Source organism: Ursus maritimus, unplaced genomic scaffold, assembly GCF_017311325.1.
Source record: "Ursus maritimus isolate PB19 unplaced genomic scaffold, ASM1731132v1 scaffold_12, whole genome shotgun sequence".
In the NCBI taxonomy this organism is placed as follows: Eukaryota; Metazoa; Chordata; class Mammalia; order Carnivora; family Ursidae; genus Ursus; species Ursus maritimus.
In genome coordinates this window covers 2,492,782-2,512,419 of record NW_024423564.1, presented here as the reverse complement: position 1 = coordinate 2,512,419, position 19,638 = coordinate 2,492,782, and the positions used below count along the sequence as shown (strand labels likewise).

The following is a 19,638-nucleotide window of genomic DNA, read 5'->3' as shown; positions in this document are numbered from 1 at the left end:
ATATATATATATTATATATATATATAATTTTTTTTTAAGATTTATTTGAGAGAGAGAGAGAGAGCAGGCACATGTGTGTGGGGGGGTGGAGGGACTGAGGGGGAGGGACCGAGGAGGAGGGAGAAACTCAAGCAGACACTGTACTGAGTGTGAAGCCCAAAGCAGGACTGGAGACCCTGAGAGTATGACCTGAGCAAAAACCAAGGGTCAGCTGCCTAACTGACAGTACCCGTATATATATACATACATATAAATATATATTTACATATATACATACATACACACACATATGTACATATATACACACACATATATATGTACATACATATATATACATACATATACATACACATATATATGTGTGTGCATGTGTGTGTGTGTGACACACACACATATATATGTACATACATATATATATACATACATATACATACACATATATATGTGTGTGCATGTGTGTGTGTGTGTGGTTTTTTTTTTTTTTAAGAGATGGAGAGAGAGGGAGGGGAGGGGCAGAGGGGCAGAAAGAGAGGGAGCAAGAGAATCTTAAGCAGACTTCACGCCTAGCGAGGAGCCCGACTTGGGGCTTGATCTCACAACCTTGAGATTACGACCTCAGCTAAAATCAAGAGTCAGATGCTCAACTGACTGAGCCACCCAGGTGTCCTGCTTTACACTTATTTTATTTTATAGATATAATATTGACTTCATAGTGCTATTGTGAGAATTAAATTACATATATAAAATATTTAACTCAGAGACTGACATGTATAAATGCTCCATAAATAAAGTAAAATAAGACAAAGAGAAATACTGTATGATCTCACTTATATGTGGAATTAAAAACAAATCAGGGGTTGCCAGGGGTAGGGGGTGGGGGGGTCAAAAGGTACAAACTTCTAGTTATAAAATAAGTAAGTCTTGGAGATGTAACGCTCAGCATGATGACTGCAGTTGATAATACTGTATTATATACTTGAAAGTTGCTGAGAGTTCTCATCACAAGAAAAAAAAATCTGTAAGTCTGTGGTAATGGATGTTAACTAGACTTAGCATAGTGACCATTTCACAATGTATACATATTGAATCATTATCTGTCAATTATACTTCAGTTAAAAATAACCATATAAATTTATAATTTAAAAATTGGGAAGTAAAGGAATAAAGATGGGAGAAGGTATAGGAGAGATGTTAATTTTTATTTTTTATAGCAAGAAGTCAGCTGGATATTGTCCAAAATTAAAACATTCAGCTAGAAAAAATGACCCCAACCTCTTAATAATCTTTCTTAAGCTTAGAAAGCAGTGTTTTAGGAGATACCTCTGATAATAAAAAAAATGTTTGAAGTTCAATAATAATTCCATCAGTTTCACTTCATTTTCTTATGTTAAATTTAAGTAAAATTTTATTTATTATATTTTACTTTAAAAATAGCACAATAAGGGGTGCCTGGGTGGCTCAGTTGATTAAGTGTCTAACTCTTGATTTCAGCTCAGGTCATGATCTCAGAGTCCTGGAATCAAGCCCCAGGTTGGCTCCGCACTCAGCATGGAGTCAGCTTGAGATTCTCTCTCCCTCTACCCCTCCCCCTGCTCTCTCTCTCTAAAAATAAGTATAAAATCTTTTTTAAAAAATCGCACAACTGGAATGATTGATTCCATTTTGTTAAAAAGATGGTAAGGGTAATGTTATTTGAATTTTACATAAAAGGGTAATTTAGGTTAAACTGAATATTGCTTTTCTTCATCACAAAATATTCACTGAAAGGTCCCACAAAAGTTAAAAAAAGAGCTTATGAAAAACATAAAGCTATGTATGTGTGGACCTTGTTTGGCTCCTGATTCAAACAAACCAGCTATAAAAAAATTGTCTGCTTGAAGATTCTCTCCCTCTCCCTCCACCCTTCCCCTCACTCGCCAGTATGAGTGCACTCTCTCAAATAAATGAATAAATCTTTAAAAAAATGTAGTAAGTGGTAGACTTTTTTTAAAAAATAGTATTTAAAAAAAAAGATTTTATTTATTTGAGAAGGAAAGAGAGAAAGCACAAGCAGGGGGAGCAGCAGAGAGTGGGAGAAGCAGGATCTCTGCTGAGCAGGGAGCCTAATACAGGGCTTGATCCCAGGTCCCTAGGATCATGACCCAAGCCGAAGGCAGACACTTAACCGACTGAGCCACCCACGTGCCCCTAAGTGGTAGACTTTGAATCTGAATGTAGATATATCTGATTCCAAGTCCTGTGTTTTTATTTTTTTTTAATTTATTTTATTTAATTAATTAATTTAATTTTTTTTAAAACATTTTTTTTTAAGATTTTATTTATTTTTTTGACAGAGACAGCCAGCGAGAGAGGGAACACAAGCAGGGGGAGTGGGAGAGGAAGAAGCAGGCTCCCAGCAGAGGAGCCTGATGTGGGGCTCGATCCCATAACGCCAGGATCACGCCCTGAGCCGAGAGCAGACGCCTAACGACTGCGCCCCCCAGGCGCCCCCCAAGTCCTGTGTTTTTAAACAATGCGTATCAGAAAATTAGAAAATACACTAACTAAGCACATTGGGAGATAAATGCAAGGGAACTTAAAGAATGGGAAGGTCATCGTTTTGTGATGTTCCTTCTCATCACTGGATTTGTGATGGACTTTAAAAGGAAATGCAGAGGCTCTTACGTGGCTCAGTCGTTAAGCGTCTACCTTCGGCTTGGGCCTTGATCCCAAGGGATCAAGCTGTGGGATCGAGCTCCACATCAAGCCCCACATTGAGCCCTACATGGGGCTCCCTGCTCAGCGGGGAGCCTGCTTCTTCCTTTCCCACTCCCCCTGCTTGTGTTCCCTCTCTCACTGTCTCTGTGTCAAATAAATAAAATCTTTTAAAAAGGGGGGAAATTTATTTAAGATTTATTTTTAATTTTTAAAAAAGATTTTATTTATTTATTTGAGAGAGAGACAGAGATAGCAAGAGAGAGCACGAACAGGTAGAAGAGGGAGAAGCAGGCTCCCCACTGAGCAGGGAGCCCAATGTGGGGCTCAATTCCAGGACCCCGGGATCATGTTCCAAGCTGAAGGCAGATGCTTAACCAACTGAGCCACCCAAGCGCCCCATGATTTACTTATTTTAGAAAGAGAGAGAGAGGGAGAGAGAGTATGAGCAGGGAGAGGGGCACAGGGAGAGGGAGAATCTCAAGCAGACTCCCTGCTGAGCCTGGAGCTGACCTGGGACCCTAAGATCAGGACCTGAGCCAAAATCAAGAGTCGGATGCTTAACCAACTGAGCCACCCAGGAGCCCGAGGAAATGCAGAATTTAAATTAAAACAAACTACAGGGAAGGTAACAAAAGAGAAATGTGGGGATTCTGGGAAGATGACAGAGCAGAAAACCAGAAATCTTTGTCTGATGTGATCAATTTTTTTTTGTAATTATGCATCTCTGTGTGTGTGTATATATATATATGCACAGAAAACAGTCTATAAGCATATATAAAAATATTTTAATAGCAGTTATCTTTCTGTGGTGACATTATGGGTGATTTTTATTTTCTTTAAACTTTTTACAAAAAACTGAGGTATAGGGGGCCTGGGTGGCACCTGGGAGTCTGCTTCTTCCTCTGCCTGCCACTCCCCCTGCTTGTGCTCTCCCTCTCTCTTTCTCTGTCAAATAAAATCTTAAAAAAAAATACAATTAAAAATTGAGGTATAATTTATAGAGAGTGAAATGCACAGATGTTAAGTTCAGTTTGTTTGACAAATGCATATATCCATGTATCTCATTCCCCTATCACTAAGTTTTCTCATGTAGACTTCAGGATTTCCTAGTATAATCTATTTTGCTTTTTAAAAAATTTTATAAGATTATTTATTTATTTATTTATTTGAGAGAGAGAGAGTGGGGGAGGGAGGAGGGGCTGAAGGAGAAACTGAAGAGGGAGAGGGAGAAGCAGACTCTCTGCTGAGCAGGGAGCCCAATGCAGGACTCGATCCCAGGACCCTGAGATCATGACCTGAGCCAAAGGCAGATCCTAACCAATTGAGTCACCCAGGCACCCCTATTTTGATTTTAAAATAAAAATAAAGCTATTTTTTTAAATCTTCGACATACTTTTTTTTAAAAAAGTCAATAATAGCAACAAGGGGTGAGCACAATCTACCAATGAGCACATGGAAGCCTGAAAACCATTGATTCAGTTGGAGGGTTTATTTTTATTTTTTTGCCATTCCCACTTTAAACCTTCTGGACAACTGTGAATAGGTGAGGACAAACATAGAAAGTACAAAGTAACATCCAAGGAATTTCCTCCTCTTCAAGTTTTTGTTTTTATTTTTTTCCTTTTCCCTGTTCTTACAGCGCTTTTTGTACCTTTCTTACAGCACTTACATATTGTATCTAGTAGTATGGTTATTGTATACAGATCTTTTCTCCCATGTCAGATTCAAATGCTTCTTGAGGAAATATAAACACATCTTAATTACTTCTCTTTTCCCTTATTTTACTCAGTGCCTTGGACAGAGCAGGTGCTCAACTAATGTTGGCTGACTTGAACTGAAGGAAAAATCACATCCTTATAATAGTTTTAATGACACTTTCTGAGGCTGAAGTGTACTCCAGGGGCGTATAAATAAATAATTACAAAATTATCTCCAAAATCTATTTCCTCTCAAACCTTTCTAAATAATTGTTATGGGGTGAAGTGTGTCTCCCCAGAATCCATATGTTGAAACCCTAACCCCTAATACCTCAGAACATGACTGTATTTGGAGATAATGCCTTGAAAGACGTGATTAAGTTAAATAAAGCTGTTAGGGTGGCAGCTCCTAATCCAATCCGACTGGTGTCCTAATAGGAGGAAGAAATTTGGACACAAGGACACTAGGGATACACGCACAGAAGGAAAACCACGTGGGGACACAGTGAGACGATGAGCAGAGAGGCCTCAGGAGAAACTGATCTTGGACTTCAAGCATCTAGAATTGTGCAGAAAAAAAGTTCTGTTGTTTAAGCCACTTAGTCTGTGGTATCTTACTATGGCAGCCCTGGCAAACTGAGCAACATACTCCTACTGAAAAACCTAGACGGAACTTATCTTACGTTTTAAAATTAAAGAAAAAAGTACACTACCTACTCATTTGTATCTTTTTCGTTAATAGTCTCCTCCTTCTATAATGAAGATATATGACATGGGCTGTAATCTATGGCCGGCATTGTGAACTGAGAAAGAAAAATATAAAATGCCTATTTAATTACACACTAAACTTTCTGAAGACATGGTTATAATAAATCAAATCAAATATTATTTACTGCCTGAAAAAAATTTTTTTTAAGATTTTATTTATTTGTCAGAGAGAGAGCGGCAGGCAGAGGGAGAAGCAGACTCCCTGCTGAGCAAGAAGCCCGATGCGGGCTTGATCCCAGGACCCCAGGATCATGACCTGAGCCGAAGGCAGACGCTTAACTGACTGAGCCACCCAGGTGTCCCGTGTTTACTGCTTCTTTAAACATTTTTCATTTTGAAAATTGGGTTCTTTAAACTTCTTAATTGGACTTATTGCTCCTTATGACCAGAGTACCTTGACAGAACAAAGAAAAATGAAAAAATGTGTAAGACGTTCATATTTCCTCCTTAAATTGTGAGGTAATGGGATGAAATATAAAACAAAACCATATCATTCAGACTTGCTAAATGGTACTTTCCCTTATTTTGCCATTATTGATGTCAACTTAATATTTTTTTATGGGATCCCAAAATCTTTAAAAGCGAAGCTTGCTAAAAAAACAAAACATAAAAACAAAAAACACAAAACAGAGTGAGCTTTGCTAGAGTATTAAACATTCAAATAAGAAAGCCATGGATAAGACTTGAAAAATAACTTGGGCCAAATATTACTGCAGAATGTAATAATCTTCTATCTTACTAGGAGGTATAAGTTAAGCTCTATATGAAGCTATCCTAGAAAATGAAATTCTTGGGTTTCCACTAAGCATTAGTAATCCTGAACAATTAATTCTCTTTGTTCAGCAAGAAATACAAAAAAATATGTCATATGTGCTTTGCAAGCATGTCCTTTTAAAAACTGTCTTTAGAGTCAATTTGAACATAAATTCCACCACTTATTGGCCAATTAACCAATTAACTTTGCTTTCGTAAAGAGAAGACAATATTTGCCTTGCAGGATCAAGCATGAGAAAGTGCAAAATGTTTTGAAAACTCTAAGTTATACAAACACAAAAAATGGAGGACACAAAAGACATGGAATGGCTCACATCAAATTTATAGGTTCAGTGGCTACAACCAAAGGTCCAAATATAAGTAAGGGGTTTTTATTTTAATATCTATACCAGATATTTTGGAAGAGAACAGTGTGCAATTAGGGGTTGGGGGATAGGGAGAGGCAGGCTCTCAATGAAATAGCTTAAACTATTATTTCCTACTGTTAAAACAGGACTTTGGTCTCCCAGTTTATTTCCTTTTGTACCCATAGTAAATTTGGGGGGGTTATATGAATGGATATAATAAAACAATAGTTTTTTTTTTTAACAGCCTATGTTAATAAAAACCACAAAACCTGACAAACAAGTCCTTCTGATACACTTACTTGCCCTATTCACAATGGCAACGACTACTGACAAGGGATTTATTGTTCATTTTGTGCAATCAGGAAACTAAAAGACCAGGCAGTGACCTAAATGAGACTTTTAGTCTTTTGATTTTAATAAAATGTTTTAGGACTGAGCAACTTTTTAAGAGGAGCACTTTTCTCCATTGATAGCCAGTCAGTGACAAGTTGTATACTGACTTCTTGCGTTTTTTTTTTAAGTTTATTGATTAGTTTACCAAAATTTTTTTTACCAGCTTTAAAAAAGCTTGTCCTTCTAATCTCCTGTTGCTAATAAATTATAATGAATTAATGAAAACTGATGGATGATCATTAGTAGCTTGAAAAAGTTGGGCATTAACATATTTTATAACTTACAAGTTTTATCCAGTCTGATTTATCATTTTTCTTTTTTTAAAATATTTTATTTATTTATTTGACAGAGAGAGACAGAGAGAGCACAAGCAGGGAGAGCAGTAGGCAGAGGGAGAGGGAGAAGCAGGCTCCCCAACGAGCAAGGAGCCCGACGAGGGGCTCGATCCCAGGACCCTGGGATCATGACCCAAGCCAAAGGCAGATGTTTAGCCGACTGAGCCACCCAGGCGCCCCATATCATTTTTCTGTATGTATGAATACTGGCATTGTTTGAAAGAACATAACTGATAAATGTAAGAATAGTCTTAGTAGCACCGTTTATAATGGACTCCTGAATGTCTGTTAACCAGTAGATTCAATGAATAGTGGAATAGTGATATAACCGAAATTCTATATTGCAGTGAACTGAATTAAATTATATGCAACAACACGGATGATTCTCGAACATCCTATTGAACAAAAAAATACTTAACAGTATCAACCAAATAACATACAGTTTAAAAACAGGCAAAACTAAAATACATTGTTTAGGAATATACACACACATGTTAGAAGTATAGGGAGGTGAAGCAGCATGTGATTAGGGAAGGACACAGAGGATGACCCCACAATGCTGATAATGTTCTTTTGGGGGTGGTTACATGATTGTTTGCTTTAAAATTACTTGTTAAATTGTACATATGTGTTTATATATTTTTTTAGATATGCTGTATTTCACAATTTTAGAAAACTTAATAAAATACATGACTGAATACTGAATGTCCAGCTAAGTTTTGGTAGTTGAGTTTGAAAACATCTGAGTTCATTTAAAGGAGATGAGATGCCTTCAAATACCTGTGGTTATTCCAGTTGCAAATCACTGAAATTATCACATTAAGCTGATTTTTTTTTTCTTCCTAGAACCTGTTTCTCCTCACAAACTACCTCTTGCTCATCTTCAGAATTCCGGTTAAGAGTTATCACATCCCAGGGGCACCTGGGTGGCTCAGTCGTTAAGTTAAGCCTCTGCCTTCGGCTCAGGGCGTGATCCCAGAGTCCTGGGATCAAGCCCTACGTCAGGCTCCTCCGCTGGGAGCCTGCTTCTTCCTCTCCCACTCCCCCTGCCTGTGTTCCCTCTCTCGCTGGCTGTCTCTCTCTCTCTGTCAAATAAATAAATAAAATATTAAAAAAATAAAAGAGTTATCACATCCCAGAATTCTTTCCAGTATCTCTTTCCTCCCCTCTCCCACTAGCATTTTCCACCACGCATCTGGGTTAGGTACCTTTCCTCTTTGTTCCCTCTACCCAGAACACAGTCACACACACATTACATGTACTGCAATGGTCTGCTAGCATTCCCAATCCCCTTCCCAACCTCTCCAGCCACTCTCATCCCACTAGACTATAAATATCTCAAAAGCAGGGACAATTGTCTTTGTTCTCTTTCAATATCTAGCACTTTATATATGAGACATTCAGTAAGTTTTTGGTGACCAAATGAATGAAAATATATTTCCATAATTCCAACGAGCAATACTTCTTGCCAATTTTGACTCCAGTGACATGAGAAATATGACTAAAACCTTTTATGTCACAGCACGTAAGTATTCAATAAATGGCATTACTAGGAGAAATCTTTGCAAGGAAGGGAAGAGGGTTAAAACACTATCCACAAATTAAAAAGATTACTGCCAAAAGTCAAAAGCTCACTCCTCTTATAAGTAACTTAATTTAATAATAAAGATTTCATAAAGGAGAAGTTTCAAATATCCTAGCAATTTAACTAAAGTATTAACTGTCCACAAGTCAATAATATCTATATTAAAACTCCTACCAAAGGGAATAATGATAAATAAATAGGATTTTGATTTCAACAGAAAATAAATCTATATTATTTTGGTCAGGTTGGTGCTCAAGTTTAATTTTCTCAGTTGAGGGCAGTGTTGTTGAACTGAGATTTTTATTTTATTTTATTTTCATTTTATTTTACTTTTTAAGTAGGCTCCATGCACAACGAGGGGCTTGAACTCACAACCTTGCTATCAAGAGTCTCATGCTGTACCAACTGAGCCAACTGGAGGCCCCTGATAACATCTAATTTTAAATGTACTCAAAAGGTTAGACTTCAACATATACTTAGATTTCCTGATTATTTTCACAAGACGGTGAAGCTTAACACAGTTGACCCTTAAACAACAGTAGGCTATTTGCAGCTAAGCTAAGCAAAAAGTTACACATGGATTTTCAACTGTATGGGTAGTAGGCACCTCTACCCCCCATGTCGTTTAAGGGTCAACTGTATTTTTTTAAAGATGTATTTATTTATTTGAGAGAGAGAGGGAGAGTGTAAGTGCATGGTGGGGAGGGGCAGAGGAAGAGAGTCTTAAGCAGACTCTTCGCTGAGCCTGGAGCCCCAAGCCGGGCTTGATCTCACGACCCCAAGATCACAATCCCAGCCAAAACCAAGAGTCAAACATTTAACTGACTGAGCCACCCAGGCGCCCCTGCCACAGAATAGCTTTAAAATACAGTTGACCCTTGGGGCACCTGGGTGGTGCAGTGGGTTAAGTGTCTGATTCTTGGTTTAGGCTCCGGTTGTGATCTCAGGGTTGTGATATAAAGCCCCACTTCAGGTTTCGGGCTCTAGGCTCACTGCAGTCTGCTAGTCCCTCTCCCTCTGCTCCTCCCCTGGCTCTTGCACTCTGTCTCTCTCTCTCTCTCTTGCTCACTCTCTCAAATAAATAATCTTTCTTTTTTAAAAGATTTTATTTATTTGTCAGAGAGACAGAGAGGGAGTGGCAGGCAGAGAGAGAGGGAGAAGCAGGCTGCAGGGAGCCCGATGTGGGACTAGATCCCAGGACCGCAGGACCATGACCTGAGCGGAAGGCAGACACTTAACGACTGAGCCACCCAGGCGTCCCACATAAATAAATAATCTTAAAAAAAACCCCAAAAAACAAAAAACAACATTCTATGGCAGCTACGCTTCAGAGGAATCTCTCTCTCTCTCTCTTTTAAGATTTTATTTATTTATTCGAGAGACAGAGCAAGTGAGAAACAGCATGAGCATTGGGGGAGGGGCAGAGGGAGAAGCAGGGAGCATGAAGCAGGGCTTGATCCCAGGAACGCAGGACCATGACCTGAGCCGAAGGCAGATGCTTAACTGACTGAGCCACCCAGGCGCCCCGCCTCAGTAGAATCTTAAGAAAGGGATGGCAATAATATTTCACAAGTGATTTGACTATATGTGACCTACTGTCATTCTTTTCTAGGCCTACAATTCTTCAAATATTAGTTTCTTTATATTAGTTTCTACTCTATTATTTTCTATTTTCTACTTATTATTATTATTTTTTTTTTAGAATTTATTTTAGAGAGAGAGAATGTGCACAAGCAAGGGGAAAGGGAGAGAATCTCAAGCAGACTTCTTACTGAGTGCAGACCCTGACATGGGGCTTGATCCCAGGATCCTGGGATCATGACCTGAAGGCAAATGCTTGACCAACTGAGCCACCCAGGCATCCCATGTTTTTTTTAAAACAGATACAATTTAAAAAATTATAGTATTGTGTTCTAAACAAAGAATCTTATGGAAATCTTGAGCAAAAGTTAACTTTGGGACTTTGAGATGCAAAGTTTAACACTTAGGATTTTTTTGACATGTCACAAACCTCAAGCCATTATATACATATTAAAACATATATTCACAAAGAACACAGAGCAAAAATATAATTAAGTCCTTAATTTGGACACAAAAATGAAATGGGCTTTGCTGTTTTCATTAGGCTGATCCCCTTACTTAAAGGAAAGAATCTATAACTATAGAGAACAAATTGATCATTGTGAGGGGAGGTGGGTGGGAGGATGGGTGAAATAGGTTAAAAGGATTAAGAGTACACATATCGTCATGAGCATTGAGTAATGTGTAGAACTGTTCAATCACTATATTGTACACCTGAAACTAATATAATACTGTATGTTAACTATACTGCAATTAAAATAAAAATAAATAAATAAAGAGTCTAAAAGTCTCTGCCTGGCACTCAAAATTTGCCACACTCTAGTCTGAATCTAATTTGCCAATTTTGACTCTCATTGTTCTCCAAGAATACTTCAGTCATAGTGGGTACTTAATTATCTCCCAAACTCATCAAGCTCATGATAATTTCAGGTTCCCTCATCCAGAATGTGTTTCCTTCACTCCATTTATGTTAATCCTATCTGTTCTTAAAGGCCCAGCTTGTTTTACTGCCTTCATTCTTTCCCCGATTATTCCAACCCATTACATTCTCCCTTCCTTCCAACTGTCTTGGCTCTTACTGTTCTAACATGGAAAAACTTGCTGGATTTTTACTGTTATTTACCTCTTTAGAAATCTTCTGAACTGTGAAATATAATACATACACAGAAGAGTGCATGAAACAAAAGTGAAAAAAGCTCAATGATTTATCTCTAAGTGAATATACATGAAACTTTCCCCAAGTACAGAAACAGAAAACTGTTAGTACCCAGAAAGCCCCCTCATGTTCTTTTCTAATCACTAATACTCTCATCCCCTACAAAAAGGTAACCACTATGCTAACAGCTACGGTAAAACCTTTCTTGCTTTTCTTTATAGTTTTAATCATCTAAACATACAACCCCAAACACTATAGTTTAGTTTTTTTGAATTTTATATACATGGAATCATACAGTATGTCTTTTGAGTCTGGCTTCCATTACTGAACATTACATGAGAATCACAAATGTTTTGTAACTGTTCATTTTCATTCTGTAAGATGTTCATACTCATTTAGATAAATGGACGATTCATTTTTATCCATTCCACAGTTGATGGACCTTTGGATTACTTAACTTTTAAAAAGTATGTATGTCTTGTCTCCCCAGCTGGCATGCAAGTTTCATGGGGGCAGCGACCATATATTACACTATTTTATATTTATGTTACTATTTGCATAATGCTAAGCGCATAATGGTGCCCCCAATCACACTAAACAATGATTAAATAAATCTATGAGTACTTTAGGAGGTGAGAAGAGATAGTTATATTACTGGCATTTTGAACAACACTACTGCTTTAATAAATCAGAAGGTTTGACCTCTCCTACTTATTTACACCTAAGAATTTATCATTTCTTGTTCGTCTTGAGCCAACTGAAAGCTAAAAATGTAATTTACCAACTATTTTCAAAAATAAAATTAGAACAACTCAAAGGGTAATTATTCAAAAGGTTAATTATCTTTTCATCTTTGTACAGTATCTCACCAGAGCTCCTTTACTTTTATTCTATTTCCTTATATTAACTACCAACTATTATAAATTTAAAAACACATAAAGAGAAGTCCAAAGTTAGATTCTCTACAAAACAGAAGCAAAAATTCTAGTATCTAGGGTCAGCAGGAAATTAATCATTCCCATTCAAAAGTAAAACAAGGGGCGCCTGGGTGGCACAGCGGTTAAGCGTCTGCCTTCGGCTCAGGGCGTGATCCCTGTGTTGTGGGATCGAGCCCCACATCAGGCTCCTCTGCTAGGAGCCTGCTTCTTCCTCTCCCACTCCCCCTGCTTGTGTTCCCTCTCTCGCTGGCTGTCTCTATCTCTGTCAAATAAATAAATAAAAAATCTTAAAAAAAAAAAAAAAAGTAAAACAAACCAAATAGCTTTTTAGTTCTAATATGCTCTTCTACAGTCAGTGAGCATTTCCTTGGCATTGTGTAAACATCTCAATACAGTATTTATACTACCTAATCTTCAGACCTACTCTCTTGGAGAGTCAGTTTTGCATTGTCATTGGCTTGATTTTCATAAAACTAGAGCTTCATCAACTTTCTCAGCAAATAGGAAAGTACACCTGCGGGCAAGATTTTCTGATATATCTGTGTCTTGGAAGTACGTATGTGCATGTCTCTAATATCAGTTTTAGCAATACACAGGCTATAAGAAGTCTTGTAAGTTTTGTTCAAGTAATTTGACATGACAAAAAACAGAGAACAGAAAAGTGGTAAAGAAAATGTAAAGTCTAAGAAACAAGGATAATCCCAAATTAAGGAATCAATGCAGAAAAGAACATATGTTACTAGGTGTATGTAGCGAATTCATTACTAGCTAAGGATAATTATCAAAGCCAAATTTACTCTTTTTTAATGTAAAGTAACATTTTAGTTTAAGTTTTCAAAACCAAGGCCAATAATAAATGTGACATTATTATTATTATTATATGTCCTAAAGGCTTTCTTGGAAAAGCCCTGGAAAAGAAGTAGATTGTTCAAATATTAACAGTTATAGTTCTTCATAACCTCTTCGTGAAGGAAGAAAGTGAAACACAATGAAAGTTAAATTACAAATGAAGGATAATGTGCTACAGTATGAAAACCAACAAATATGTGATTATACCATAAGACTTGCTATCTCAAGACTAATTCTATTGTAAAGTGTTCTATTAATAAGGGAAAACTCAGAAAGAGAAATCTACAATTAATTTAAAATTTTTTCTAAAATTAAAATATTCTTTTATCAGTTGTTATTTAGTTTCTAAAGATCCACAGACTAGAATTAAAAAAAGTTATTTCTACTGCATTGTAAGTTGAAACCTATCCACTGTTTATTTTTGTAAAACAGCTAATCATACATGTTTCTTGTCTTGTCATTTAAAAGATTTTCCTCCTCATAGTTCAAGATAATTTCAATGTGTGCACCCTCTTTCTTAGTTTAATAGGAGGCTATTTCACCATTAATTTCACTTGGGAAACTGCAAATACAAAAATTTTACATGTTATACTCTCTCGTATCTTCTAAAATTTTGGAGGAATTTTGTAATTAAATTACACTTCAAGTAAATATACTTCTGGATTTTATCCTCCAAGTATCAGCCACCCTCCCAAACTCCCCCAGCCCCCAGATGGCTAGAGCACCATTCTATAGCCAATTGAGCATTAATGAAAAATATTTTGTCAGATTACTTCCTAAAAACATTCAATATTCAAGAATCTTTGGGAGAGCCCAGCAAACCCAACTGTGTTACCTCTTTATCTTTCAGTCCCAGGAGCAATACTTCTTCCATAAGGGTAAGGCGAATATCCTTAGAGTCACCAGAGTCCTCGTTGTCTGGACTCCTGTCTCGATTAGTGTCTTCCTCACTTTCTACCTTCTTTTCAGAGTTCTTGCCTACCTCAGTGCGACGGGCTCGGTGAGTTAAAGTGGTCATTCTCACCTGTTTCTGGGGGGTGATGAAAGAAAATATGTGTAAGTGAGCTTATGCAAACAAAAACATATACATATTCATACAGACCCAGTACAAATATGAAATATATATAAACTTAAATAGAAAAAGAAAGAAGTAATGACCAGAAAAATTAGGCGGGTAACACAGTATGTTTTCCAAAGTACAATAGCTTGAAGGCACAGAAGGCATTGACAGAAAATCAAATCAGTAATTTTAAAGACTGGTACAACTGATCTATCTATCTATCTTTCTTTTCTTTCTTTCTCTTTCTTTCTTTCTTTCTTTCTTTCTCTCTCTCTCTCTCTCTCTCTTTCTTTCTTAGAAATGATCATCTTTTAAGCCTGCTGATTTTGTGCGCATAATTTATTATCCAGGAGTATATATACATCATTGTAACTCCTCTTTCACAGAATGAATCCTCCCCAAGTAAATAACATGGGACAGCAAAAAATTGTGAGACTCCAGGCCCAAAATTCATGTAATAATTTATATGTAACTTCTATAAACATTCAATGGCACATCATAAAATATAAAAAAAAGTAAAAAAATAAGAAAAACTAAATATATATATTCTCATATTTTCTTCCCATAATAACTCATCTCATGCACTCCCTTTGGAAATCACATCTACAGAGTAACACTCAGAAGATCATGTGTATAATTCCATATAGACAGAAAACATTCATCGCTATCCCTAGCTAGCCATCTTGCAAACACTCAAATAGCTGCCAACAAAAAGTATCAGCAAGAGAATGTTAAAAAGATTAACAACTTCTTTCTCAATTGCAAAAATAGTCAAAGCACATGCCCTTTTATACCATGTACAACAGATGTTTTAAAAATCTAGTCAAAAGAGAAATGGCACTAAATCATGTATGATAAAGTTTAAAGTTAGCATACTTTATTTTAAAATAAATCTAAACGTCAGTTTTTAAGATGACATACAATAAATCTTTTTAACCAGTAATTATTTAAAAGAACATCTTTTTCAAGATCAAAAGAATACATTCAAGAGCTTCTGTGATTGGATCCTGTTCTAGCAATATTTCCCATTACGTTACTTTCAATTACGTACTGTTAACAAACCATTTCTAAAACATGTCCCATGCTGCCATTTCTGCTCCTTTGTACATGCTGGTGTTCTCTCCCCTTTCCTTTCCTCTTTATATTCTACCCATTCTTCAAAGGCCTAGTGAGGATCCAGGTAAAGCCTTAAGTGAATCCCCTTCTCCATTACCCTTATGTCCCATGGCCAGAATTGGTCTCTCTCTCAGCTGTACTTTCACAGAACTTTATTTATACTTACATCCTTTAAAGTATTTATTATAGTCTTTCTTTTGGTATGGCTGTCTCTCAACTGTAAACTTCTTGAGGGCAGGGACATTGTCTTCTTGGGTTTTTATAGTCTCCATAGCAACTAGCACAATGTCTTTAACGTTGTAACTGCTCAATAAATATATACTGATTAAAATATATACTCAGAAATGCATGTGAACATTTTTAAATAGAAATACAAGTGAAGTGACTTACAAAAGATTCTTTGTACAAGGCTATATTTCAAATACAATTCTTGGTGGGAGGCGGGAAGAAGGGTGAAGGAGAAAAAAAAAATGAAATAAATGCTTAAGGGAACAGGGTTTATTTCCTAACCCAATCCAAGAAACTTAAGTCTTCAGAGAAAAAAAGGGGGGGGGTATTTTGAGGAACTGACACCCCCTGGACATTTACTAGTTAAAAATTCTATTTGGAAAAAAAAAAAAAGACCAAAAAGTAACTAAATAAGACCTCCCTCTCCCCATAAAATAAAAAAATCTGTAGGCTTTTTTTGGACATTAGGAAATGTATATCCTCCGTTGCTTACCTGTCGTTACTCCTGGGTTACGGCCGGACGCACGCAGCAGCTTGCGCTCTATTTTAGGGGGACACCTGTTCCCCCACGTCCCTCCCGCCTCGTCCTAGTAGGTGAAAAAAACTTCTCAGCCACGCAGAGAGCACAAACTTCCTGATCCTTCGATGCAGAGAAGGAATAACACATCAGCTTCCTTAGGATCCCTAGGCAACCTACCTTGGTGTTTCTTCATTGGACCAATCAGAAACCGCCAAGGTTGAGTTCAGCCAATCGGAGCTTACAAGGGGAGGCTCTCCTCGGGCTATTGTGTTGCGATCCCGACAAACACCACCAAAAGGAGGCAGGTTTGGGTCAACCTGACAGCTGGTCAATCCAATGAAGTAACCTTGGTAAAAGGGAGGTGCGCTCCCCACCCCCATTAAACTGGCCAATCAAAGCGTTCAGTGAGCAAGCGCAAGCTGCCCATCTACAAACGTTTTTGTTGGTCGATCTGTGGAGCAGGTGTGTTAACTGCAGCAGCGTCTTCTAGGACAATTAGGTGAGATGTGCTAGGAGCCAAAAAAAGCTAAGAATAAATAAACATTTTAAAATTGGTTGTTTTCGACAAGTAGCATGTCCCTAACTTTCCTGTTCCAGAAAAACCTGATCTGGGTCAGTCTGTGGACGTTTACTTGGTATACATTAAGCAGGATGGGTACATTTCTACCATTACATGCACACCAACCTTCTCTGTTAGCACTTGTTACTGGCAAACCTATGGATAATCTATGTTTTATAATATGGCTGCTGAAACTGCCAGAAGCATACACACCAAGTTTTAAGTCTTCCTTTTATAAGGCAAAAGAAATGGTGGAAGCTGAAACCAGGTCCCAGGTTTCTCACTGAACGCACAGTACTTTTCACACTACCATTCAAAGGTTCTGGGAAGTGTGCTCGACTCTTGCAAAGCACCATCTATCAAAATGATCTCAAAATTAGTACCTAAACATTTTCTGCTAATTAAATAAAAATTAGAAGCCATGAAAGAGTCTAGATGCTGAACAATATTTTATTTATGCTGCCCGAAATGCCAGACCTTAAAAATCGGTCCTCATTTTGCCTTGAAAAAAAAAAAAAAAGTTAAAAAAGATAAAGAACCAATTTTTAATGGTATGTTATATATTACCATGTTAATACACTCCATCAAAGTACGGGAGAACATTGTTTTAATGACACAGGGACAAACAGCCAGTTAAGTGTTATTGTTTTAACATAAGTAAAAAGTAAACTCCTACCAAAATTTAATAACAAAATAAACATTATTTTTTAAAAATTGGCTCTAGAGGGCCTTAAAAGTTAATACATGTTTAAAGGAAGTATCCACCAATATGGAAGATAGATCAATATTGAGTAGATAATGAACAAAATCAATTATGATACTGGTACTTTTGGTTTTATTCAAAAGTTCTCTTGCATTGTCTCAGATAAGATAAAGGATCACAATATGACAGCTAAAAATTCATTTTAGTGTACTAACTGCTTAAGACTACATATAAATTTTCACAGGTAGGCCAAATACACGTTAAAATAGTAATACAGTGTCCTGTAGTTTAAACGTTGAGAACTTCACCAACATGCAGAAGAGAAAATAATTTTTATATATGCTCCTTTGGTTCACTAAACTTTCTTCTTTTTGGCACTGACTCTTGACTAGAAGAATCAAAGTGATGAAGGACCTGTCAAAAGAAAACAACTACTAAGGATACTTTCCAGTTTACATGTCTTTACTTTTAGGTTTTTTTCACGTCTCTGAGGTTTGTTTGCTCCTTCCTTCCCCCCCTTTCTTTTTAAAATTATACATAGTGTAACTATTTCTTACTAAGATAGGATACCTGAGTTCTTTAAAAAGTAGGGTAAATTTTATTACTGATATATCTTCTGATGGCTGCTGAAAGTATATAAATTATAAAGTGTAAGGTCTTCATTAGGGTTGTTGGAGAAGTCAAAAACATAGATCTAACATTATGTCCTCAAAATAGTAAAATATTTTGGGGGGATAAGAAGAAAAAAAGATTTTAAAATGAGCTGCAGATAGAGAAACATTCTATGTTGGCACCATGTAAGATTTAAATCATGTATTCTTTTTGTATTCCTGGTACTTAGCAATGCCTGATAGAAACTAGACATCACTGCACACTTTTGAATGAACGGGAGGACAAATAAAGAAAACCTGGGGCGCCTGGGTGGCTCAGTCAGCTAAACATCTGCCTTCTGCTCAGGTCATGATCCCATGAATAAATAAATGACCCCGAATAAATAAATAAAATCTTAAAAAAAGAAAATTCCTAAAAGTATTCCCTGAGTTACTTAACTTTGATTTTTTTTGAAAAAACTAATGATACAAATTGAATGATTTGGAAAAAAAATCAAAGCTTAATACGCTGGGAAAAGTTAGACAACTTAATATGTTAATGAAATGTCAGGTTATTTCATTCCCTTAACTTATATAAATTGAAAATAATATTAACTACATTTTTGAGATTACCCTTTTAACATTAGATTTTTTAAAAGCAGTCTTAGATATTCAGTTGTCTAAATGTTAACCTACTAATAATACTAAAAATTCTAGTTGAAAATATATTTATCTCAGAAATGACAAATACAAGATCTGATATGGTAAAATAAAGTCCTAAATTTGAAACAACTGTTAAAAAAATTAAGGTCAAGAAAATTTTTCTTTCTCCTAAGGTACTAAGAGGAGATGCTATTTTTTAGGGAACAAGTTCATTTAGTAACTTATTTATACTTCATTTTTGTTCTCTAGGAAGCTCAGCTCAAATTTGTGACCCAATTTTAGCTCTACATAAATTAAATGGCCTAAATATTCTTATACTCTCATTTTCTCATTCTACTCATATTTTTCTGGACATACTGATTTTAATTTTTTTATTAATTCCTCCAACTACTTCAAATTATTCATGAAATCAGTAAATATTTACGTGGAAAAAATTAATAAACATAGCACATCTTATTTTAAAATCACCTCTTTTTTTAGAACAAATTACATATAAACAAGATTTGGATATCAGTACTTTGAGGTAACATCCAGGGATATTATCATATTTATCATTTAAAATTTAATCTAGGGGCACCTGTGTGGCTCAGTTAGTTAAGCATCCAACTCTTTTTTTTTTTTTTAAAGATTTTATTTATTTATTCGACAGAGATAGAGACAGCCAGGGAGAGAGGGAACACAAGCAGGGGGAGTGGGAGAGGAAAAAGCAGGCTCATAGCGGAGGAGCCTGATGTGGGGCTCAATCCCAGATCGCCAGGATCACGCCCTGAGCCGAAGGCAGACGCTTAACCGCCGTGCCAGCCAGGCGCCCCAAGCATCTAACTCTTGACTTTGGGTCAGGTCAGATCTCAGGGTTGTGAAATTGAGTCAGGCTCTGCGCTGGGCATAGAGCCTGCTTAAGATTCTCTCTCACTCCCTCTCCTTCTGACCTTCCTCCCTGCTCTCCCTCTCTAAAAAAAAATAAATTAAAAATAAAGAAAGAAAGAAAAATAAAATTTAATCTATAGTAATCATAGTCTGATACTTGCCATTTTATTCAACCTATATATTATCATAAGACTTACTGTTTTCCCAGGTTC

At 36.6% G+C, this 19,638-nt stretch overlaps 2 protein-coding genes across 5 annotated transcripts in view; both read right to left on the bottom strand.

The window, feature by feature from the left end:
* Positions 1-16,373, bottom strand: part of GOLPH3L (golgi phosphoprotein 3 like) — a 38,122-nt gene extending 21,749 nt beyond the window's left edge. The window contains exons 1-3 of one of the 3 annotated variants that reach the window (XM_008695704.2): positions 16,018-16,213; positions 15,463-15,599; positions 13,956-14,150 (exon numbers count right to left, since the gene is read on the bottom strand). In XM_008695704.2, coding sequence (XP_008693926.1) covers positions 13,956-14,150; positions 15,463-15,540 — 273 coding nt within the window. In that variant the 5' untranslated portion in view covers positions 15,541-15,599; positions 16,018-16,213. The other 2 variants (XM_040626795.1, XM_008695705.2) reach the window with 2 other exon arrangements.
* A 666-nt stretch (positions 16,374-17,039) lies between these two features.
* HORMAD1 (HORMA domain containing 1) overlaps positions 17,040-19,638 on the bottom strand; it is an 18,223-nt gene continuing 15,624 nt past the window's right edge. For both annotated transcript variants that reach the window (XM_008695701.2, XM_040626794.1), the window contains one exon: positions 17,040-17,720. In XM_008695701.2, coding sequence (XP_008693923.1) covers positions 17,640-17,720 — 81 coding nt within the window. In that variant the 3' untranslated portion in view covers positions 17,040-17,639. The remainder of the gene's footprint in view (positions 17,721-19,638) is intronic.